A 26,335-nucleotide genomic window follows, 5' to 3' on the forward strand; every position below is an offset into this window, starting at 1 on the left:
AAAGGCAACTTTAAAAAGACAGAGCAGCAGAAAAACATATCCGTAAAAGCCAGCAGAACATCCAATACTAAAGGGACCAAAATAAAATCAGAAGGCTAGACTAAAAAAAAAGGTTCTTTGGCCCTGCCAGAAGGCCTCTAAAGAAGAAGCAATTTGCAAGCCTAAAGGAATTCCATAAAGTGGATGCCACTACTGAGAAGGCCCTGCTTCTATGTCCTTTTAAGCAAAATATATCCAGAGAAAAACGACATAAGTGTAAAGTAAAATGACAATAATTATACTTTACCGCAAGTAGACTATACTTGAAACTATGCGTATGTTCACAGTTAAACATGATTCTTGCACTGTTTTAGCTTGACATTGCTTTCACAAAAAAGAGATTTAAAATTCCACTGTCCTTTTTTTTAGTGGCATATGTCTATAAATAAGTGAACACTGCATTACTTGGTGATCAATACTAAAAGTTTTACCAGTAGCTACTATTCAAAATGAGGAGAAGCAATGGAAAAAAGAACACCACTAATTACTCTCAATACTCTAATTACTTCATCTCAAAATACTAGGAAATTATTATATATGGCTCCTTTTTAATGATTCAAAATGTTTTAGATTTTACAGGCATGATGTTTTTTGTAATGTTATGCTGTCCTTTTACTGCCTAGCTTACTCAAAGCTGTGCAGCAAATAAACAGTGCATGCTTTGATCTTATTAAATTACAACTTATAGTTTTCCTGGAGTCATAAATATTACATCTTCCCCCACCCCCCCTTTTTTTGTATGGGGTAGCCTGTTTAATATCTCCCTCTCCTTGAGTGCTCTGACGTTTACTCAGGCAAATAGCAAAGGTTATGAATGCTGTTTGTAGATAGTATCAAGAATTCTTCAGGATGCCACAGTACGAAACCAAGCATTCAGAATGGCAGTAGTGTTATCTAGAAGCAAGTAAGTTTGGCCTGTTTAACTTTTCTTCATAAATGTGGAATTCCCCTTATCACAGGCCAATGGTTTAACTGTTCTGGACAAAATCATATAACAGTGGAAAGTAAAAATGGAGATTATCTGAGCTGCTGAATTTTATGAATACCAAGGTATATAAACAGAGCTACCAACTTAATAAAATTCATTTTTCAATAAACAATGCTTCAGATTCAGCTAAAGGTAACCACCTCCCCCAAAAAGAACAAGTTTCCACCTGTGGATTGCCCCACTGCAGATACCAAAGGCTGTTGCATCCAACAGTTTGGGTTGTAGACCTAGATGCCAGAATGAGGCAAATAGAGCCATGGAGAGGTTGAAATTGCCAGGGATAATTCTCCAGGGCCTCAACAGTATGGTGCCCCAAGTAGGGTCACCAAACTGGCCTTTGACAGTTTCTGGCAGCAGACTTACTCTACAGGATTCAAGCAATGTGAGGTTAAAATCACCTTATGAGCTTGCCTAGGCCAGCAGCTCTCTACCAGTTTCTGTTGTTGTTCTATATAACTAATTGGCCTGGTACCTGTTTGCATATTACTCTATCAAGGGAATGCAACAGAATGGCTTGGAAAAGAGCCAGGAAGACATAGAAACTCTCTGGCCAGTGGAACCCATGCCAAAACATATTGAAGTTGGCCAACTTCTAAGCATTTAGATTTAAGTCTTTGTCAACAGAGACAGACAGATAAGCCAATAGAAGAGAGACAACATTACCACATAAACATTTGGCTTTTGTTTGTAATGCCTCCAGTTTTTGTGAAAAATGTGACCAATACATCTAGCAATGATTTAGCCTTCTCTCGGTACCTACTATTGTTTTATATTTTTAATGGAATGTACAGCGCCTCATTGTTAAGATTCAGTGGAGTATGATGCCTTTCAGAAATCAGCTGTATCTTATTGCTAAAATAAAATAATTTAGAGAGGATGACCTGAAAGATTATTTTTAAACTGAGTAGAGACTAGTGCTTGATGCAACAGCCCCGTGTGCAACTGAATAAATCTTTCAAGCCCCCCAGCTGGTGAAATGATCCCATTCTTTTAGAGGGATCCTATTCCTTAGGTCCAGAGGCCAGGCCAAAAATGTTTGGCAGGCCTCCCCAAGGGAGAAGCTTCTTGGCTCCTAGACTAGCTCTGATTGAAGCAGAAAATCTGAGCTTCTGTGGAATTGTCCATCTTTTGAAAGGGAGCTTAATGCTTATTAGGTTTCCTCCGCTTTTAGTCATCTTATTTTCCAGGGTGATTATTTAATTATTATACAGTCCTTTTCATTATTACTTATTATTCTCTATATAGCATCATCAATGTACATATCTGACATTTTAGATTAGAAGAAAAGACAGTTCTTTACCCTCAGAAGCTCACAATCGAAAAATACACACAAGGGAGATTACAAAGGAAGGTGAAGGGGAATACTGCCAGGCTAAATGACGAAGAATATGCTATTATGTCATGTAAGTGCTCAGGGCTGCCCCAAAATTTCCTGATATTTGAGACAACATGCTAAATGCTGCCCTCCTTACCCGATGATCTGCCACCTTCTGTTCTTCTCACTTGCTAGTGTTATAGCTCAGCACTCCCCTCCATATTTATTCTTCGTGTGTGTCCCCCTCATCCTTTTCCAACATAGAGGAAAAGCAGTGGAGGCAAGTAGGTGGGCAGTGAGCATCTCGCACCAATTTGCTGCCTGAGGTGATGGCTTCAGTTGGCTGCATGGATGAGCCAGCCTTGTTAGTACTTCCTCTTTAGTGAGGATGAAGTGCTAAACCATCACAGAAACCTCTGTACCTTTTTTCTACACAGGAAAAACCTTCCAGATCAGGAAGTCAGGGTGTTTTGTGGAAATGATGGAACTGGCAGGAGCTAGCACCAGGAACCTCCACTTGCCATTTTGACTATTGTGGCAGATGTGTTAGAGATCAAACCTCAAGTATTCTTGCATCCAGGGCTTTACAGGGGCCCTTTGGCCCTGTGTGTCTGATCCCGTCCTCCCTGATCCTAGACAAAACATCCTGGTTACCTCAACAGTCAGTGCTTTGCCCATACTTGATACAATAGTCGGGAGCAACTTATAATTTCCCACCAATAATCACACAGTACAGATAACAGGTAGCCCAATCCTGAGCTGCCCGGCGTGTGGGGCTGCAGCGGTGCTAAAAATGGCTGCCGCTGCATCCAGTGCACCACAGACAGCTGCCACCACCTCCTCAGAAGAAAGGGACTTTTATTCCCTTCCCCCGTGTAAGGCGAGTAGCCCTGTATTGGGGCTACTCGATTCTACAATGACCCAAATGTTGGCGCAGAAGTAAAAGCCTTCATGTAGGGTGGCTGGCCCTACACAGAGGCTCAGGTTCTGGTGGAACAAAGCTCCACTGGTCCTGCCTCCCTCCCACCCCCTCTCCTGGCATGCCTCCTGCCCATCCTCCCTCTGCCTCAGAACGCCTCCTCTTCACCTCCCCCACGCCCCCACCTACCTCTCCACTGCCTGGCGGTCCACACAACCACTGAGCTCCAGTGCTCCACCGGCACTAGGGCCTGCAAACGTACCTTATGGCACATTTGTGACAGTGCACACCGGTGGTAAGCCGGTGTGCACTCTTTAGGATTGTGCCCTGACTCAGGAATATCCAAATGAGTCCTCAGTCTCTATTGTGTCATAAAGACATAAAATAGAAACTGAAATAAGAAAATAAAATACCTACAAAATATAGTTCACACCTACCTCTTTTAGATTATCTATTTCAGACTGTTGTCTTTTGTTCACTGCTGTCAGTTTCTTATTGAGCTGAATTGCTTCCACAACTTTGGGTAGGATGGGATGAGAAGCAAAAGCCTAATATTAAAATACTATCTTCATTATGTTTTCAAATGCTCCACAGAATTAAGACAGCCATTTACAATCTTTGTGAGTGTTTACTTTGAGATAGTGAAGTTATATCCAGGGACAGATCTAGACAACTTCTCTGAAATAGTTAGGAGTAATGGCTCAGTTGTCTTGTGCTATTGGGATCCATAGATTCATTTGTATACTCCAGTCTGGCTCAAAGAAATCACATTCTGGCCTCCTTGAGGATAATTTTTAAAAACCATATTTCACCATCTGAATACAGGTGCAACCTATTTATCCACAGATTTTTTATCTGCAGATTTGTCTCAATGCCAATCCAGTGGGGGAGCTGAAAGTTACACACACCTTTGCCTCCTTTGCCCTTCAATGGCTTCTCGATCAGTATCAAGGCAGCCCAAAACACTGCAAAAAGGCTCCACCTCAACCAGGCAGGAAAATAGCCCTGGAGCCATGGAAGAAGTTCCCCTTTCGAAGGAACAGTAATACTCCTAGAGCCCCTGAGCCAGCAAAGAGGCTGAAGAGGGGAAGGGGGAGCCCCAAAAACCCTGTGTAACCAGAACACGTGCAACAAGGTGGAGCACGCTCTTGCTCTTGCTTTCTCTTTCTATCTCACACACACACACACACACACACACACACACACGTGCGGTAGCAACAGAGGGGATTGCTTTAAAAAACCCAAGGAGTCTTTGCCCTTTCCCCCCCCCCCATGGTGCAGGCTCTCTGTACTCCAGCCTACAAAACAGCCCAGCAAGCAAGCCTTCCCAGCAAGCAAAGCATGAGATTTAGGCTACAATCCTCTCCACACTTTCCAGGGAGTAAGCCCGATTGACTAGAATGGGACTTACTTCTGAGTAGAAACGCATAGGACTGGACTCTTAAAAGCTCAGCATCCCACCTGTGAAAGGGGGAGGAGGGGGAGGCGAAGGGGATTGATAATAGCTGCCTTAGTTTCCTTCCAGCCCCTTGTCAGGCTGCAGCGTATTTGCTTAACTCTATGGAATTTAGCACAACACATTTTTTGTTAATTTTTTTGTTAATTTTTGATAAATAGGCTCCACCTGTATTATCTTGCCACAGGTTTACCAAATACATGTATGTATGTAACATTAAACTGACCCTCAGGAGATCTCAAACTGAACTAAAACCTATTTTAAAAGTTTAAAAGTATAGCAAGTTCTTGTATATAATGAAGCAATGGAATTAAAGTAGTGGTTTGGAAGGTGGAAATCATTTCTTGATCAGTATATGGCCTTCTACATGACTTCTCCCGAGATTGTAGTTTCATGCTGAGAATGGACAAGTGATAAACATGGTAATTGCTAATGTTACTACAGAATAAAATGAATTTTCTCTATAGTAAAAGCGTATTACAGCTCACACAGAGAATATATTATTTTCTTGTTGAACAGAATTCACTCATATATATTTAATATTTTCTAAGCATTTAGTCTGCAGATGATGGAAATATATTAAAAGCCTATATATCTTTGTTTTGTAGCAAAATACATAAGTATATTTTGGGGGAAAAAATTTATGATTTTGTCCTCACTTTCAGATTAAAAACCATAATGGATATCACACAAATTGGAGAGTTACAAATGTGTATATTTTTAAATAAAAAGCGAAGTAAAATGCAAATTGCATAAAAACTTGCAAGTTCAAGCAAATATAGACAGATTTGGCACAAAATTATAACATTTTCCATTTTTCACATTTACCTGCATCATACAAAGGAAAAATTTATTCCAAAAATTAACAAGTGATTGAGGGCATAATGCTGTCCTGGAAAAGTTCACGTGGAAGGCATGTTCTGAAGCATTTGACTTAAAAGGCCATGTCCCAGGATGTGAGGAGGAATAAGCAGGAATTGAGAAGATTGCCTGCTCACTGCTTCCCTGGGTCTTGAGAGTGCATTATAATAGCAGGCTCAAGGGTGGCCACTGTACTTTGGTCTGTCTAGTTGCTTCACCCCAGTCCTGGTACATGACAGTTTAAGACCATCATGGGCAGGAGGTGTGGTCTGGAGGTTGAGCTGCTGGCTTGCCTGAAAAAGCTAAGCAGGATCAGCTCAGGTCTTGCCTTGGATGTGTAACCAGAAGCTGCTGGCTAGAGACTAACAGTCCAATCCTAGTTGGAAGTGACTGTGGTGAAACTCAGGGCAAAGGGCTATTTTCCCCCTAAATTGCTGGAGCAGATCTGAGCAGCCCAGAGTTAAGCTGGGCTGTTCATGAGGGGGTTTGAATTCAGCCTAAGTGCTAGAGTCCAGTTCTGTCCTACTCCATCCCGGGCCCAGCCTGCCCACCACCCAAATCTCCCCCTCCCACCCTCCCCAAACCCCCATGCTGGCAATGCAAACTCACCTCTGCCACAGCTTGCTCAGGCACGGAGAGGCCAGCACTTGTCCTTGTGCCAGCCTCCCCGACTCGAAAGGAGATGCAGACATGCCTTACGGCATGTTTGCAACACTCCTGGGCCGACGTAAGGTACTTACAGACTGTGCATTAAGTAATGTGGACTGGCAAAAAATGGCTAACATCCTTAGAACCTGAGGTGTCTGAGGTGTGTTTTGCAGCTGCCTGTGGAAGCTTGGAAAGCACAAGAGAAATGGCAGTTGCACCATGAAGGGAATCTTCTGGAGAAATGAAGGCTTCTATGAGTTTCTCTCATAGAATAACACTTCTAAAAATTCCAACTGAAAAAAATTGAATTTATGGTCAGCCTGCCTATGTAAACTGCCTTGAGTCTATGTGACTTGAGTCTACAAGTAAAACAGCATATAAATACTGTAATAAATAAATAAAATTCAGGCTGAGATGCCAACCTTCACCTTGGGATATTTCTCGGTCCCATGGAATTTGCTGTGCTTCCCAACACACATACATAAGAGCTGAAATATACCATAAAAGTATAACATGTTTACCATTCTGTTCTAATTTCTCATGGGTTCCTTTTATTATTCCAAATTGACACGTCATAACGGCATAGCATTTTTCAACTTCACTCACACTCTTCTGATGGTCTTCTTTTGCCATCATGTGCAACTGCAGCTTTTGCTCCTAAATAATATCAAAATTGTTTAAGAAATTCAAAGTATGATGTCTAAAGTATTATAAATTAACCTCCATGGGGAAAGACTAGTAATCCTCCAGTACAGTTTTTTTAAAACCTTCAGGCAAGAGAGGAGAAAGCACTGTAGAATAATGTCTTCTATTTCCAACCTACACAATTGATCAAGGAGCATATAATAGTAAATAGTATCCAAAGTCACTGAAAGATCCAGATAAACAGCAGGGTGACATTTTCCCTATTTGTCTCCCATGGAAGGTCATCAGCCAGTTCAATGAAGGCTGTTTTCATGAAAGATCCTTCCGTAAGCATATAAGAACAGACCTACTGGACTTGTCCAGCATCCTGTTTCCAAAAGTGCTTTTAACAGTGAGCATAAAGTCAACAGCCCTTTTCATTCATTTCCTTCCAGCAGTTAGTATTCAGAGGCATGAATCTAGAGGTCCCTTTTAGCCTAACAGCCATTGGAAGACATATTCTCTATTAATTTGTGGCCATGACAACCACTTTCAGTGGCCACTTTCAGAGTTGTTTGACAACTCAGGTCAGTAGTGAGTATCAACAGACCTTGTATCTTGAAAATATGAACTAAATCATCTGCAACATTCTGATTACATAGCAGACATATCATTGTGGAAAGGATTTCCTGAAGGCAGAAAGTTTGAAAGCCATTGTGCTAGGCTAATGAATGCAATACTTGCCCAACTATCAGGAGCTGCTAATAAAAGTTTATGATAATCAAAATGAATGTAGAACATAAGATTAGCAAAACAGGATACACAAAACCTGGTTTTTCCATGTTTTATAAGGTATGAAATTGTGTATGCAAATGAAAAGTCGTAACAGCACACAAAAAGACTTAGTAGGAATGATTCAATTATTCAATACATTTTCTACAATTCTCCTGTCTCTCTGACACATTTATGTCCAGGGTCTACAAAAATACCTGGAAACCTCTGTTTTGGTACTACAGACCATATGAATAAAATGAAAATGTAACAGAAAAATAATGCAACTGCTTGCAGAAGAAAAAAACCACTTTGCTTTCTGTTGAGAGTACCAACACTCTCTCTCTCTCTCTCTCTCTCTCTCTCTCTCTCTCTCTCTCTCTCTGTGTGTGTGTGTGTGTGTCCATAATTTGGCTGCCAGTAAAGCTGATCATGAAACATTACCAGTTGATTCCAACCTGTTTACTCCTCCTCAACCCATAGCCATGTCCCATCATAAGCATCTAAGGCTTAGCTGTCTCCTTGGGCAAGAAGGAAGATACTCTAAGGGTGCAATCCTAACCTTTGGTTAGGCCGGCGCAAGTCCCTTGCACTGGCCCAGAAGAGTTGCAAACGTGCCATAAAGCACGTTTGCGCCTCCTCAAGAGTTGGGTGGGCCATTGCAGGGATGCGTGCCAGCCCATGGTGGCTGTATCCAGCCTCTGCACCAACTTGGTGAGAGAGGATTGCATTGGCTGAGCTCAGCCAAAGCAGGAATCTGGGGAGGAGGCAGGAGGGAGGCGTTCCAGGGTGGGGGAGGGTGGGTGGAGGGCAGTCCTGGGGGTGGGTGGCGAGTGGGAGGCAGGGCTGGGACCTGGCTGTTATTCCGAATCCCAACCCTGTTCCCCGAGCAGCATAAAGTGACTTGAAGCCACTCCATTCTCCTTGAACTTGTGCCACCTCCTGAGGTGGCACACATCTGACATTGGGGCTTACCTAGGGGTAAGCTTACCTAGGGGTAAGGGAAAGTGTTTCCTCTTGCCTCCGGCTGAGCCATTTCTGGCCCCAATCTTGCGCTGGATACAGTGCCTGTTCCAGTGCAAGATAGGATTGTGATGCACATATGTATGAATCTGAATTGACACAGAGCAATCCTAATCATGTTTATTCTTTGTTTAGTGGTCCTCATTCCCTGGTAAATGTGAATAGGATTGCAGCCATAATCTGTTAAATTAGACTGTGGTTCAACAATAGCTGTGTTCAGATATTGCTTGAGTGTGAAGAATGAATGTACAAAGGGTTCCTCCCAAACATGCGCACTAGGTCCTGTCTCCTTGCATTCATTTATTTCTTTGCAGAAACAAATGCTGAATTCAGTGAAGGTTCCAGAGCTCTAATCAATGGGACAAACTCTCCCTGTTCAGTGTTTGCCTCTTCAGACAAATGTTAAATTTGAGGAGACTGGGGGTAGTACACATATCATTGGCAAGGTTTGTGGCTAACAGCTGAGTCCATAGGCCAGATAATAATTGATTGATTGATTGAGACCTTTATTGGCATAAAACGAGAATAATTGTATAGGGCTAGTTTGACTAGCTAGTTGCAGAGAGCATCAGTTTTGTCCGCTTACATCCTACCTTCAGATTCACTTGTAGATAGCTAACTAAGCTATAGTTCTCTGATGTAGATGAGTTCCTTCACCTGTGACTGTCTTTGACCCTCAAACAACAATTAACATCAGCACCTATGTGGATGCTTATTACTCTCTTGGGGTAGAAATCGGTGTAAGTACCACAGGGCTCAGCTGAGTTTCCACTGCAGCAGCAGCAGGATGAGGTCATCCAGTTTGGAGTCTTCCTAATTGGAAGGCAGAGGGCATTAATTCAACCCCTCACCTAGAGTAGCTACCCCTAGACCTCAACCCCTAGACCTAGAGTAGCTGGTGATGCCATGCCCTGACACTTCTGAGGGTCCAAAGCCAGCAGAAGTATCTCTCAGAGGCTTCCCCCTTCCCACAGCCAATAGATGGGCAGTGCTCAATCTGGATTGCCTAGAACAGGGCTGGTCTTAGGGCAATTTGATCAAGTTGACCAAATTGGGCCCTGCACCTGGAGGGGGCCCTGCATTGAAGCAGCAAGCAGAGCACCTGCAGCTGGTACCTCTCTCTGTAGCTGACACTCTGGCATGGAATCTTTCATGTTGATGCACTGTGAGGAGAACATGGTATGTGGAGCATTGCCACTGGACAGCTTTCCCTCCTGCCCAGCCCTGGGTCAGACTGCTTTGAAATTGGCCCCGTGGAAACAGCTGGCAGTGATGCTGCTGCCTGGTGCCCAGCTGCTGCTGCTCATCCAGGTGAGTTGGGAGGGCCTGTGGCGGTGCTGCCCTCCCCACAAAAATGTTTTGCATTGGGCCCCACAGCTCCTAAGGCCAGCCCTGACACAGAGTGTTCTCCTGGGGGCAAATCTTCCCGTTTCCTCTTGCCCCTTCCTCTGATATTACAGTTTTCCTCCCAGTCCTCCACCCAGCCTTCTTCTCTCCCTCTTTCCTGGTCTACTCCTAGTTCTCTTCCTTCTTTCCTTTCTTCTTACCTCTTAGCTTGTTTACTTACCTCTCAATCACCTAAGATAGGATTGGGCTGTTAGATTACCAGGCAAGCTGCACCAGAGACTAATTCTCAAGAGAAAGGAGTGAAGCCAACCCCTCCCTGTTTCAGTGCTTCTGCTGTTGGACCTCATAAACAAACTGTAAATGCACGGTCCATGTCCAGACTGGTATGTTAATAAGTTTCACTAGCCCTCTGGAGGGAGCTCTCTGGTGACTGAGTTCCCTACTGGGAGGAGGAGGTGGAGATGACACATGGATTGAACCTGGTCCCTACTGTATGTAGAACATGTACTGGTCACTGAATGAAGAGAAGATGGATCATAGGTTCCGGTTTCTAAGAAGGTATGGGCACCTTACAGGTAAAGTATAAATTCTAAGTCTTATTAGTATCACTGGGTTAATTATTCAATATAGCTGTGGTCAAAATGACCTCAAATCTATTTCCTTGCTTTGATTGTTCATTTATTTCCTTGGCTATTCTTCCTTATCTTTTGTTCTTGTGCTTAGTCATTCCTGTCCTCTGCATTAGTTAGGCAGGCACAATAGATAATAAGCATGGTTGAAATGCTGTACCCACTGAACTAGGATTGTTTACAATGGGATTAACGAAGTTTAATTTTACTAAATGTGTTCAAGAACACATGTAATAACATACTCAAATGGGGGAAGCAACACATGTGCAGAGACTGTATCCATAAGTTAATGGCACACATCTGTTGAGCCTGACATTTAATGGAACCTGACATTTAATAAGGAATATATAGCTGGCAGAGATCTGAGTAGCCCCATAAGGCTGTCTGGGGTATTACATGGGAAGAATTTCTCCTAATTCTAGCACATTGGGATTGGGCTGCTAGTCACTAAGGAGAAATACTATAGGGCAGTAGTTCTCAAACTTTTTAGACCAGGACCTACTTTTTATAATGACAATCTGTCAGGACCCACCAGTACAATTGTCATTAACCTGAAAGTGGTATCATAGCCAGAAGTGACACAATAAATTTAGGCTTCAAACCTAAGCTGCAGTCAGCCAAAGATCCCATTACCCAGTGTGCTCATGCTATTATTTTGCATAGCTCGGAATTCAGACATTCCAGTTCAAAAGTCAAAGCAGAACTTCGGCTTGGATTCTTCTCCAACCACACAGCCCTCCCCCCTTTGCAGTGTCCTATCGTCCCATGTATCCAGAGCAAAGTGCCATGCTTCTCTCCCAATGGGAGCCCACCCTGCCCAGCAACTCGGTATTTTGTAAATACCCTGTATTTTCAACTCTGTATTTTTGATGGCAGCTGAGCTAGATGATATGCGACCCACTTGAAATTGGCTTGTGATCTACCTAATGGGTCCCAACCCATAGTTTGAGAAACGCTGCTATAGGCAAAAATGTAACTCTGTAAAAGGTGTGGAAGGGACACATGAAGACACAAGTGAAGGAAGAGAAAGAAGGCTTACTCCTAGTGAAAAATGAATTAACACACATACACACAGAAGTAGCAGAAGTAGCACACAGACTTAAGAAAAGTGTAGGGAATTTAGCAAAGGGTTAGAGACTCTTAAAGAGACAAGAAAAAGTGCACAAGGAGGTGGTGAGGAAAAGACAAGGGAGCCAAGTGTTCTTTTCCATAGTAAGGTTCACAGGGAGAATTTTCAATGAACAACTCAAAGCCCAATCCTGGGCTCTGTGCTGCTGCTCTGTGCCGCCATGGACTGTTGAAAAAGTGCTGTAAGGCACGTTTGCAAGCCTCACCGCTGGGCTCCTGCCCATGCTAGCCCAGCACCAAGCCACAGCACGGTAAGCAGGGGCAGGGAGGGGGACAGGGAGGAGGCGTTCCGGAGAGGGGGGAGGCCAGCGGGGGGAGACGTGACTTGGAGGTGTGACACGGGGAGGGTGGCGGGCGGAAGGCGTGCCAGGTGGAGGGAGGGAGGCGGGTCCATGGAGCTCTGCTCCACAGGATCCAAGGCATTCATGGAGGACTTGGCGCTGTACACGAACGCCTTTACTGCCAACCTTTCGGTCGGCGGTAAAGTGGGTAGCCCCGTTGCAGGGCTGCTTCCCTTACCCGGGGGAAGGGGACGAAAGTCCCCTTCTCCTGGGGTGTGCAGGATCTGGCTGCAGCCGTTCTCAGTGCTGCCAAGGCTGGATGCCCCGGGCAGCTCAGAACTGGGCTGCCCGTAGGCACTGAGTTGTAGGTGCAACTTGCATAAGGGAATGGTATGGGTAGGAAGGAAAAAGAAGGGATCTAGCTACCTGTCCTGGGTGTTTGATGGCTAGAGATGTGCTTTTTGGTTTTTTTCCACATATTTTGGAAAAATAAAAATAAAATATGTCCAGAAGATATTTTGAACAAAAATAAGATGTGCAGAAAGCAGTGTTATATTTTTATTCCAAGGGCATGTTTTTGTATAAATTAAAATTATAAACTATAATTTATATTTGTAAATTATATATTATATAATTATAAATTATATATGTAATTATATTTCAGAGCGCGATACCATAGTCTTTCGAGACTGAAGGTTGCCAACTAACTATTATGTATATAATTATATTAAATATATATTATAAATTATCATTTAAAGTGTACTAGGTAGTTGATATAGTGTCAGCAGATGCAGCCACATGCATGTAGAGGTGTTAGAGAATTGTGTTGTGTTTTTTTTTTGCAGATTTTTTGTTTTTTGTGCAGAAAGCAGTGTTATGTGTTTTTATTTCATTATCATTAAAAAAAAATCACTGCTGGTGGCACAGTGATTACTAGGTTGCTGATGACATGGGAGTACTTAACATAGCAGGCCCCCAGCCTATATCTTTGTGCAATGAGTTACCAGTATCCTGCTTTGCTTCAGTGCTATTAGGGCTCCCAACACAGTAATCATGACTTTAATCTGCAGTGGAATTTTCCACCATAAATCTGTCCCCTTTTTAAAAGAATCTAGGCCAGGTGCCATGCTGATGTCACAGTGACTATGTCACAGAGATGATACAGTGATATCATCAGGAAAGTGGGTTAGTGATGCCATGCTAAGGATGCAACTATGATGTGCAGATGTCAGGACACCATTGATAATGGACTCCATTTTCCATGGATGCAGGGGCTGTTACTGGGATAGACAGTACCAGCCCTGCATTGCCAGGACAGGTTTTGCATATGGCCCTTGCAGTGCTGGCATCAGTGCATTGTCAGAATGGCACTGCAGGATAGTCTTAAGATATGACGTACATTGCATTGGTGTCCATGCACCATTGGCATGGCATCTGAATAGGACTGGGCTATAAAGTGCCCTGGATTAACCATAACATTCTAAATTCACTGTGTTTCTGATAGCATATACCTATCAAAATTAAATAAGGTATAATTAGTGGGCAATTTGTTAAAATTAGAGTAGCCAAAATATGTTTTAGTTTGTCATAGACAACAAGATCCTACAGCTTGATAACAGGCAAAGCTAAGGTAACGTTATCATCAGCTCAATAATTTGTGTATATAAAAAGAGGTTATAAGTACTGAAATAACAAATCTAACTTAAAACTGAAATAAGACAAAATGCATTCCATGTTGCCTTTGATCTTTAACTTGTAGCCTTATCTCCCAGGTCAAAGGACACATTATTCAATTTCGCCATATTTTGTGTAAAATCACTGTAGCGTTGAAGATGACTTTCAGTACAAATGTCATGGTACTTAAGGCTAAACTGGACTCTAGTTTTTTGAGCTTCTTAATTAAAATCACAGTTTATAATGGTCTGACAATATTATCTTTATTCTTTCCAGTTGAGCAGCAACAGAATTTTCACAGCTTTTAGTCAATCAAGCTTAGCAATGTTTCAACAGCTCTTTAATTTCCAAAGTGATTCATAGTAACTAAACTGAACTAGCACCCTTACTTTTTGCAATGCAATGAAAGAAGAGGAGGGCACTTCCTCTTCCCCTCTCATTTCTTTTTTTTTCCTCAAATAAAATTCAAACACTATAAAATGCTGACAAAATAGATCTCTACAACTTTGCAGTGTGCTTTATATAGAATATGTATAAAGCTGGCTATAAACATATAAAACTAGACTCACCAAACCATATAGTTATAAGCATACTTTTCCTTGAAACATTTTATGTTACTGTTCTAGCAATGAAAGTTAAAAATTGCAAAATAAAATGTCCACTATGATTTTACCCCCAAAAAGTGTTTAAAATAAGGCTTGAATAAACATTATTGCAAATTTCAGCTTTCACTAAAATATATTTGGACAAAAGTTGACAAGTCAGTGTTTTTGTATACTAGTGTTCTTATACACTACATTAAACTAAAATGTAAAAAAAAACACCTTTTTTATAATTGCTGTTTCTTACCATTTCATTAACTTTCTTTTCTAAAGTGTATTTTGAAATCTGTAATGATAAAAACAGTACAATAAGAGTCTAAAGTGCCTACAATTAACAGATTTAAAGCCAATTAACTAGAATTCCGACATTACAGGATATAGTATATGAACATCACAGACATTTTATAGCAGAAGACTGAACTTTCCCCTGAACATAGGACCAAGAGCTTGATAACATATTTTACAAATAAGAGTGCTTCCAGTTGGAAGCATGTCTCTGTTAACCATATTTGCATGCTTGTCTTTCTCCCTAAGCATGCAGAAAAACAGAAGTTGCCATAGGAATCTTTTGTGCTACTATTTTCAGGGCTTTCAATGCCCGTTCTTCTCTTCCCCATGGTTCCGTTTATCATATTCTATTCACTTCTCTGTACGCTACATTATTTTTGCAATACTCCCCTCGACACTACAGATTAATTGATTCTGACATCATGTCCCACCCTGTGCGTCCTGTTATCTTTCTTAGTGCTGCAGCATGTTCAGATGTAACTTAGTGTTACTTTACCCCATACATTAGTTCACATTACTCCTGATTTTATTTTTCTGTAACTTGGCATATATAAAGCTGTCAGCAGCAAGTACTGCTGCTATAACTTGTTCAAGGTCAGTATATAATGAAAGTTGCATGACATCATATATGGCCCAAATCCTATCCCACTGTGCCAATGGGATGTGTGCTGCATCCTGCAGTTGGGAGGCATTCAAAGAGGCCTCCTCAATATAAGGGAATGTTTATTTCTTTACCTAGGAGCTGCATTGCCCTTATGTCAGTGCTGGAAAGTGGGTTAGGATTGCACCCTGTGGTGTTCATGCACTAGAGTTCTTGATAATGCTGCTTCTAGATTTTTAACTATAAAGCACAGAACTACAAAGGTATAATGAATTTGCTACAGTCCAGTATTCAGGTGCAAGCAGAGACAAGTAAAGTCTCAGTTGCTGCAAAACAAATTATCTTCTTAAACCTCTTCATGTAACACTTATTGTGCCGTCCTGCTAGCATGCTTTGGTACCAGTGACAGAGAAACAAGGTACACCCTTGTTCCCCTTACAATATGGCACAAAATACCATCCTCGCTAGAATTTTGTAGTGTTCATATGCTGCATAACAATTTTTCCTCAGTGACAGCACAGGACTTCTACTGCACCGGCATAGGGCCCATTTCCAGTACTAGAGTGAGGTGAGAAAATCCTGATTCTATGCTCTGCTGCCACTGTTCAGTAGAGTGTAGGAACAGGTTGTGATTACAGCAGGTGAAAACTGGATGCTTTTGATGATATTCCTGTCATCAAATAACTGCTAAAGTGAGCAGTCTAGTTACACAAGAAGTGAGCCCCCAAAAGAGCAAACTCACACAAAATTGCAGTTCTTCCTTCATACTCAGGAAAATTTCAATTTCTTCAATTCCCATTCAGAGAAGAGAAAACACAATCTTATGGGAAGTTCTAATACTACATTGCTCTTGTGATTTGGAACACGCAAGCATAACGCTCACATTAATAACTATTTCTGCAAGTTAAAGAGCTAAAATATCATCAGAACTGACTCCCTGAATGACTTCGCTGTGGTGAATTTAAATCAAATTCTATCTGATACCTTTTTCCCCTCAGTTTATCTTAGTTAAGAAAAGCAAGGGAGCATTTATTACTGTTTCAGTCCATGTATCATGTTCAGCAGACCATGAAGTACACTATATATCACTTGTGCTGTGTCATGAATTGAACAGGGCATAACAAATCCTTTCAGCCTTTTCTACAGAAGGTCAGCAATGTGAAGGAATTTCATTTGCTTTTAAAATAATCTCAGTTTTAACCAGATTATTAAATAAACAGACAGTGACACCAAAATAACCAAGTTATTTATAAAGTTAATGAGAACAGAGTGATTAGCACAATATTACTGACAGATAAAATTTCCCACTGTTGCACAGTGACAGAAAAGGCTTGATGGATTTGCACAACAGCAAAATTTTGTAACTTCGTGGTTAAAAGGTTCATCTGAGAAAATTTTGCAAAGGTAGGTGTGAGTGTTTAATAGTAGGAAGGAAGTCAGAATGATTTGGAAAGAAAAAACAGACTTCCCACAAACTTTCATTCTTAGCAGTGATGGGATAGCAAATTACTTTGAAGTTCTTCCTAATGTTGCAAGCAGAGCTAGATGTTTTCAGGCAAGAAGCACAATAATTAAATAAACTTAACTTGAAAAATATAATTAACCATATCATCCACCCTCAAATATCAGAGAAGTAAGTCAGGAAAGAGAGGGTGTTCATAGGAGTCTGTAAACTATGGGCATGAAGGAATGACCACTCTCACATATCAAAATATAGTAGGGTTAACTGGTCTTATCTCACTAAGATGAATGAAATTTCAAGGTAAGTCTATTTTTTTTTTCTTTGTTGGTGGGGGAAAGCAGTTTGGAATAGGGTAGCAGCATCCCAGATGAGAAAGTTCTATTGGTTCAAAACATTCTTGTCGCAAACTTAGGGGGGTTTGGGGTGCTCAGAGTTCATGGTTCTCGAACCCTAAAGCCCTCAAGGCTCCCCCGTCCAGTAGTACTGCCACCACCCTGTATGTGCCAGTGCCTCAGTCCAGGGACACTGAGACCCTCTAGGCTTAACTCTATCCCTTGCAGGCACTGAGCTGTTTCTCCAATTAAAGCTTCAGTCCTCAAGTTACTAGACCTCAATGAGCACTTGGTAGCTTGCTGAACGGCTAGGCAGGATTCTGAACCTTTGTCCCCAACATACAATGAAACAACTTGGTAAAAGAGATTTTAGTTTATTAAGTACATAAGGTTACATAAGGCAGCAAATGCTAGAGGCATAAACATCTAGGAAACATATCAGCAATAAAATAATAAAGCTAGCTGGCTATCTCTATTAATACCCATCTCTCACCTGGGTCAGTTACTGTTGTAGATCTCTTAGCTCCAGGCTACCTGTGAGCCCGGATGCCCATGGTGGACAATGGAGCTCACAGCGTGCAGGATGTTGCACCCAAGGACTCTGCCCAAGAAGAACCAGACACACCCCTTGGGGCACTCATTATTATACTTTATATGCTAATAGTACTGAGGTGACTTCATACTTATTTAGTCTGTCCAATCAGAAACTTTTGAGGACAGAGTGGGTCTGGTTGCTAGCCCTCCTAGTTCTTACTCCTCCCAACTGGAGATCCACAGCTGCATTCCATTCCGCTTGATCAGGCGCCCCTCAGTCTACTGAGGTGTTAAACATTCCAATGGGATGTAATTCTTGTTGTTTGTTTACTCACATTCTTGCAGCTAGGAACTGCTAGCCACTTCTCCGTTACTGACTTAGTTTGGTTCAGGCTTCACATGCTAACCTAGGCCTAAAGTGTACATATTCATGACAATTCTGCAGTACTGTTCTTCCAAAAACAGGTATCCCCCAGTATTCACAGATCTGCAGTTCCCTGCACCCCTCCCACATGCCCATTACCTTCATTTATGTTCATAACATTTGCGCAAAATGGTTCTTGCTTCAACCAAATAAGCAGGCATGCTACCTTGCAATTACTGTATGCCTGCTACTTTAACAAAAGGGGTCTCCAAACCCCGGCCTGGGGGCCAGATGCAGCCCGCAGCAAGCCTCTTTCTGGCCCATGGCCAACCTCTTGTCCCCTGAAAGCCTCTGGTCCACTCAACTGAACATGACCAGAACTGTGCTCTGATTGTGTCTGAAGGGTGTTCTGAGGGCCAGAGAGGTGGAATGAATGAGCCCAAACATTCATTCATTCATCTAAGTTCCATCTCTAATTTATTTATTTAAACTTTATATTTAAATTCTTTTTCCAGCCCTCCACACCACGCCAGATATTAGATGTGGCCTTCTGACCAAAAAGTTTGGAGACCCCTGCTTTAACAGGTAAGCAAACAGGCAGGCTAGAAGGAAGTGTGAACATTAACAGGAAGCACAAAATAGGAAGTTAACATTCTAGCCTGCCTGCTTGCTTATCTGTTAAAGCAAAAGGCATACAGTAATTGCAAGAGGCTGAGTGCCTGCTTACTTTGTTAAAGCAAGAGCCATTTCGTGTAAATGTTATGAACATTAAGGTAGTGGGCCCCTGAAGGCCATGGGGAGCCACAGAGATAGGGTTTCCCCTTATCCACAGTTTCCAGTATCCCAGACACCAGGGGATGCCTGTAATGAATCACCAAAAGCATACGTGTCAATTTTATATTGACAAGAGAATGAGTTAGTACAGTGTTTCTCAAACTGTGGGTCGGGACCCACTAGGTAGGTCGCAAGCCAATTTCAGGTGGGTTCCCATTCATTTCAATATTTTATTTTTAATATATTAGACTTAATGCTACCATGTATGTGACTGCATCTGGGGAAATGTTACAGCTCTGTACTTTTAACAGGCTACTATGTATATTCTTTTAACAATAATAGTCAATGGGACTTACTCCTGGGTAAGTGTAGGTAGGATTGCAGCCTAGGATTGTTCAAAATTTTTCTGCTTGATGATGTCACTTCCAATCATGACATCACTTCCAGCGGGTCCTGACAGATTATCATTGTAAAAAAGTGGGTACCAGTGCTAAACATCTGATAACCTCTGAGTTAGTAGAATGGCAGCTTTCTAAATATCATCTATGGGAGCATTGATTTGAAAAACCACTTGAATTGGTGCTTCTCTAATAGGGTAAGCAATGACGCCTCATGGAAGAGCCACTCCATGTTCTTGTTATTAGCAAGTGCCCCTCTCCTAAGAAAATTCTGTTTCCCCCTAAATGACAGCTTTCTGTATACAATGAAGTTGATCTGAGAAGCACCCTGTCACATTGTCCATTCTGACTAGAGCTCTAGGGCTGCAATCCCATACATGTTTACCTGAAATAAATTCCATTAAATTAAACTTAAATATATTTTTTCTCTAAGAGTTAAAAATGCATTTCTTCAATTACATAGGATCATTAAGTATAAGTTTTATCAAAATCTAAGAACAATAATTTGACATGGAATGACCCTGATAATCAAAACAGTACAAGGAGAAAACAAGCAAATTCTATACTTGAGATCAAAGATTCTACACTTGAGGGCAAAGATTTCTAAAGCCTAAGTTTTCCCTGACTTAAAATATCCCCTTTGTTCATGGTCAATATTTTATTTCTGTTTAATTCAAATCATGCAGAAGAAACCCATTTAAACATGTGTACAGGCATGCTCCTGTATCTATGGGGGATCCATTCCAGGGACCCCTGTGGATACAGGGAACCCTGTCTCCACTGCCCCAGCATGCCCATTAGTGTTATTTAAATGCTTACCAGTGTGAAAATGATCTTCCTTATAAAGGCCACTATAAGCATACAAGCTTATATTGACATGCAGCCTGCCTCCTGACAGCCTGAATGCTTGAAGACTCTAGATCGAGGTTATCAGGACACCAAAGTTAAATGATGTTCTTCCCCCTGCCATGTTTTCTCCCTTTTTACACTACCCTTTCTTCTTCCAGAGTTCCTCTGTACTGCCTTCTCCTTGTTTCACCTCTTTCTAACTCTTTTCTTTAGGGCTCCACTGTGTGTGCATGTTAGTGATAGAATTCCCTGTACAGTACCATTTAATAATGAATGTGTTTATGAATGAATGGAGGTGAGTTAGCAATTTGCTGTTCAAACCTTGTTTTTTGTTTCTGAGCACTTTCAGTAAATTTTTGTGCACTTTAATTCTTGCCTCAGTCATGTTTGCCAAATTGTATATATGTACCATTGGCCAATACACTGGGTTTCCATACACAATTGTTTTTTCCCCCTTGAGCACATGTTATATGAGTTTTAATAAACACTGCTCAAAACAACTTACAATTACAACATCTTCCTGGTACTGAAGGGAAAGATCTTCCCTGGAGTTTCTTTTGTTGAAAAGTGGTATATAAATATTTTTAATAATTGTAAATCTTCAAAGATCACCTGGATGACTCAGCAGTCCTTCTCAGGATGCCAAGACAGCCCAGACTTCCTAAGCCTCTAAAGTAGAGGAGGGTAAAAAGATCCAGAATGGGTGAAAGAGTATATAAAATCAGAGGAAAACCAACCCCACCTCAGTTTTGCCATATTTTACCCACCCACCCCCAGCTATTTAGAACTAAATAAACCCCATTCAGTGATGGTGCAGAGTTAGGCACACATTTAGGTTGGCCCTGAGGATACGCTCATAGTAAAGTCAGCTTTAAGGTACCAGGGTTGCCAATTCTTTTTGGCATATAAGACTGCTGCACTGTAGAACATGAAACAGTGGAGGAAGTTTTGAAGTTAAACTGGTAACTCCAGAGGCCTTTTCTAATTCATCCACTGACAATTCCATACATAATTTAATTAGAGCTGAGTTTCTAGCTAAAGCTAGGTGGAACTGGAGGTGAGCAGCCATGAGAGACTGCACACATTTCCTCTCTGAGGATCTACTGCCTCCAGCTGGAATGACTGTTTGCTTCCACTATGCTCTGTATATGTGTAAATAATATACCAAAGGCTGGATTTGCTAATCCACTCTCCAAACAGGAAGAAGAGGATTGCATTATGTGACTGCCCACTCTGCTTCCAAACATCTGATTGGCAGGCATGCAGCTTATTTCACTCAGCTAAGTACACCCAGACCTCATGGCTGCTATACCCATGCTCTGTAAGATCAGGGTCCAAGCAAACAATTGTATAAAAATGAAACAATTTACCTGTAATATTTTTAATGTTTCCTTTAATCCATCTATTTCTCTTTCTTTTGTTTCATTAGCAAGTAGGTATTTTCCCTTAAAAAAAAAAAAGCATCCTTTATTAGAGGGAAGACATGTAAAATGATAGGCTTTGGTCTCTTAGTTGAGAAATTACTAATTCACTTGTAATAGATGTAAAATTATGGGTATAATCTATAAGCAAACATGGCATATTTTGCTGCAAGTTGAGAAGGCGATACAGACTTCAACTGTGTGATGATCATTTTATAAGGGAATCTATATCTTCCTATGAAGCCTTCAATAATCTTCTAATGTCTCTTCTGGATTGCAATGTCTGGATTGCAATTCAAAGATTGCAATTGCAACTTTTTTTGCACACTTGAAAAAGCCCTCCAGCCTCTCACTGCCCTGAGCCACATACTGGTGCTTGTTGCATCACATCTGGCCTCCTAATCCAGAAGTAACTGGCAATGACAACATTACCAGATATTTCCAGTAGTACTATGGACCATAGGTGGACCATGTGAAGTGGTATGGCAGGAGACAAACATTGAGAAACGCTGACTTACAGTGAAAACATGGATCTGTTAACGATACGGGGATACATGTTATCATGAAATCTGGGGATACAGGAAATCTGGGAATACAGCTATCATGAAATCTTATAAACATTGACTGTAATTGAGAGAGGCCTGTGTATATAAGCAAAATCCCTTTGGTGTGAATGTAGAAAAGTGGACAATGTTTCTTTCCAGCAGTAGTCTCTCGTACCTCATGTTCTGGGGGATGGGCAACATTTGATGGGTGTCTTTCATGGGGTGCATGAGATTGCCAGCACATGTGAAGAGTTTAGAAAATGCCTATATATGCACAGAACACTTTGAATCCCAGCCACTAAATGACTATCAATTTACTGAACAAAAAAAAATCATACCATAACAATAATCATTACCTTTTCTGCTTCCATTGCAAATATTCTTGCTTGAAACTTTAATGCCCCGAAAAGGAAAGAAATTGAAGAGTTTGATCAGACAATATGTGCAACATTTTAGAACATATTTATATGCATTTTATGCAATGGGTGGACAACCCATTAATTAATGGAATGTAATTAATACTTGTGGGAGTAAACTGCAGAGAAAATAGTCCTCTCCCCAATAGCTGCCCCAAGAGCTATGGGTAGTCCCCATTCTTGCCTTTGGTATCATCTAAGAAGGGAGAGTGAGACAGTGAGAAGGGGACTGAGACAGCAGCAGCAAAAGGTCAAGTAAAGGCTCTATACCCGTGGTTCTCACACATTTAGAACCGGGACCCACTTTTTAGAATGAGAATTTGTCAGGAACCACAGGAAGTGATGTCATGACTGGAAGTGACATCATCAAGCAGGAAAATTTTTAACAATCCTAGGCTGCAATCCTACCCACACTCAGTGGCGTCACTAGGGTTTGCGTCACCCGGTGTGGGATGCCAGTGTGTCACCCCCATGCAGTGGGCGGGGCAACACCCCAGGTGGTGGGCATGGTAATGTACCATCACTCCGCCCCCACTGGTTTTTTGGCTGTACCATTTGATAGAACAAAGATAAAACATATTCTGCATGAAATTACACATTGATTCATATATAACATGATGGCATTATTCTTCCAAATTATGATTTTAGTGATTTTGGTCACTAGTGATGTCACACACACCCCAGGGTGCCACTAACACCTTTTTGCAGCAGTTCTCAAACTTTAAGCACTGGGACCCACTTTTTAGAATGACAATCTGTCCAAGACCCACCAGAAGTGATGTCATGGTAGAAGTGACATCATCAGGCAAATCAAAATAAATAAGTATAAATTAAAGTAAAACAAATAATTAAATAAGCAGAAGCCAGCCCTGTTCCACCAAATGAATTTGCTCTGTAGCCTGCCTGCTACAAAAATCATAAGGTTTTCAGCCCTACCCAGTGCCCAGTTCAATTTAAGAACTTCTGCTTAAACTAGATCACTGTCAGAATCCACCTGGCTTTGCAAGTCTCAAAAAGGTTCACCTTATCAGCTGAAGCCTCTGTTTTGATCCTTTTTAGTGGAGGGGGGGGGGAGGCTGCCTTCTGGAGCATTTGTTTCACTGCAGGTGCATAGGATCAGGACCATTCTGGTAGCCTTGCACTCTCCTTCACCTGATCTTCCACACCAGCCAAGACACATTTGCTTACTCACAAGTAAACTTGACTGTGAGGCTTTGTTTCGCTTTCCATAGGGCTCAATACATTCATCTGCTTGAAGGGAGGGACATTCTTCTCAGGTGTTTCTTTCTTCTAGTGACGCCACTGCCCACACTTACCCAGGAGTAAGTCCCATCATTGTTAAAAGAATATACCTGGTAGCTTGTTAAAAGTTACAGATCTGTAACATTTCTCCAAATGCAGTCACATACCATAGGAGCATGAAGTCTAATATATTAAAAATAAAATATTGAAATGAATGGGGACTCACTTGTAATTGGCTCACGACCCACCCAGTGAGTCCTGACCCACAGTTTGAGAAACACTGCTCTATACGTATACACACTTTCTTGGGAGCAAGTCCCAGTGAACACAATGAGACTTACTTCTGAATAGACATAGTGCCTCCTCGGCACGAAGGGACATAGCTCCCCTTTAAACTGAAAAGAAGGGGAAGACAAGCCCATGCAAAGGAAATCTCCCCTGGGAGACAGTGAAAAAGGTGCCCGCCATTGCCTCTCTCTGCATGGCTGCCACTGTAGTTGGACCAGCTTCGGCAGCACGGACACCCTAGGGCCTACCCCAGACAATAGATCTTCCACCCAAGGTCACGTTCTACATAGGTTAACTCCCATCAGAAATGAATTATTTGGCCACAAGTATAGCACAGTCACCTTTCCATTGTCTACAACCTCACAGGCTGGCAAAGTTCAGAACACCATAAAATACACACCAATCAAGTAGGCCTACTGAGTTTGAGGCCATTGTGCCATTTCAGCCATCCTCCTGAATGTGGAGAAAAAGTTCCTCCATATTGTCTTCAGTTGTTAATTTAGTGAGGCAGCGGGGAGCTATCTGGGCAGCTCTACCTGATGTGGCTCCCACCCCAAGGATAGATTGGCTAAATCTCTCAGCTTCCTGCCCATCAACAAATCTTCATTATTGGCTCTGCTGGGGCTTTTAAACACCAAAATACAAGACTCCACAGGTCCTGTTTGTCTTCTTTCTCTTTGCAGACAGCCTAGATCAGGGGTGCCCAAACCCCAGCCCAGGGGCCACTTGCAGCCCTTGTGGTCTCTCAATCTGTCCCGCAGGGAGCCCCCAGTCTCCATTGAGACTCTGGCCCTCTGAAGACTAACTGGAGCCCACACTGGCCTGACGCAACTGCTCTCAGCATGAGGGCGACTATTTGACCTCTCACGTGAGCTGTGAGATGTGGGCTCCCTCCACCGCTTGCTGTTTCATGTCTGTGATGCAGCAACAGCAGTGAAGGAAAGGTCGGTCTTGCTTTGTGCAAGGCCTTTTATAGGCCTTGAGCGATTGCAAGACATTCATTCATATATGTTCAATCTAATATATTCATTTATGTAAATTTATTCAAATTTGAAATGTAAATTAATTTTTTCCCGGCCCCCAACACAGTGTCAGAGAGATGATGTGGCCCTCCTGACAAACCGTTTGGACACCCGTGGCCTAGATCAAGTATCTTTGATGCTGGAGCAATACAGGCTTTGATCACATTAGTCCTGCACTATTTGAGTTGTTGCTAAGCAGCTTAAATTTTTGTCAGCTGCTTCAGCAGCCAAGGAGATCAAGGTGATGCTCCCCAAACTGAATGATTCAAGCTGAGGTGCCTCCAATCCTGCAACAGCCCTTGGACAAAAAGTATGTGTGTGTACAAAAACCTAAGGCACAGGCTGTCTTATATAGAGATATTGCAAAAAAAATTTCAGACATTTACATTTACAAAGATGTCATTACTATTTGCTATAGAAATTGGATTGTCCTGTAAATATTTCTGTGAAGAAAAGAGTGTACTACCTGCTTTTTAAAAGCTATCATAGCTTCTGTATGCTGTTTGCTTAATGCTTCTTTCTGATGTTGAAGAGATTCCTGTTGGTTAATAACAATTTAAATGAGGATAGAATAAGATAATAAAAGATGACATATTTTTGTCATGATAATGAATAATACTTGAAGAAAATATTTCAAGAAAATAAATGAGAAAGAGTTACAAAGCACTGCTTTACTGAAAGTTAGGACACGCTATTGATTAGAGAAGATATACAAGATAATTATTAAATTGCAATATATTGGTAAAGTTATAGATTCACTGGGTAACAAATTTTCTATAAAAGTATATTTACATTAATCTGGACCTGAATGAAAATGCTATTATTATTTTACTGCTCATTGCTTTAAGATATTCATATAATTTATATCTGTAATACCTGCACTTAAAATTTCCTTCTAAAAACACTGATCTATAGCAGCAGTGGACAAGGTGGTAAAGTGGGCAGAGGACAGCCAGCAGCCAGAGGTGTGAAACAGCATTATTACCTGTTCAATTTCCTATGCAGAGTCTGTTCTAGCATATAAACATAGGGATGCCAGCTGTACCAGTATTGACCTGGAGTCTCCAGGAATTAGCATAAGAACATAAGAACAGCCCCACTGGATCAGGCCATAGGCCCATCTAGTCCAGCTTCCTGCATCTCACAGCGGCCCACCAAATGCCCCAGGGAGCACACCAGAAAACAAGAGACCTCATCCTGGTGCCCTCCCTTGCATCTGGCATTCTGACATAGCCCATTTCTAAAATTAGAAGGTTGCACATACACATCATGGCTTGTAACCCGTAATGGACTTCTTCTCCAGAAACTTGTCCAATCCCCTTTTAAAGGCGTCCAGGCTAGATGCCGTCACCACATCCTGTGGCAAGGAGTTCCACAGACCAACCACACGCTGAGTAAAGAAATATTTTCTTTTGTCCGTTCTAACTCTCCCAACACTCAATTTTAGCGGATGTCCCCTGGCTCTGGTGTTAGAGCACCTCTCTATCCACTCTG

General features: G+C 41.7%; 1 protein-coding gene across 1 annotated transcript in view; it reads right to left on the reverse strand.

The window, feature by feature from the left end:
• The window catches only part of CCDC73 (coiled-coil domain containing 73), a 60,314-nt gene that overhangs the window by 19,993 nt on the left and 13,986 nt on the right, over window positions 1-26,335 (reverse strand). The window contains exons 3-8 of the mRNA XM_066619179.1: window positions 25,308-25,379; window positions 22,230-22,265; window positions 21,278-21,352; window positions 14,553-14,591; window positions 6,748-6,883; window positions 3,699-3,778 (exon numbers count right to left, since the gene is read on the reverse strand). Of these exons, the coding sequence (XP_066475276.1) occupies window positions 3,699-3,778; window positions 6,748-6,883; window positions 14,553-14,591; window positions 21,278-21,352; window positions 22,230-22,265; window positions 25,308-25,379 (438 nt within the window). The remainder of the gene's footprint in view (window positions 1-3,698; window positions 3,779-6,747; window positions 6,884-14,552; window positions 14,592-21,277; window positions 21,353-22,229; window positions 22,266-25,307; window positions 25,380-26,335) is intronic.

The sequence above is a fragment of the Tiliqua scincoides genome, chromosome 1 (genome assembly GCF_035046505.1).
Source record: "Tiliqua scincoides isolate rTilSci1 chromosome 1, rTilSci1.hap2, whole genome shotgun sequence".
NCBI lineage: Eukaryota > Metazoa > Chordata > Lepidosauria > Squamata > Scincidae > Tiliqua > Tiliqua scincoides.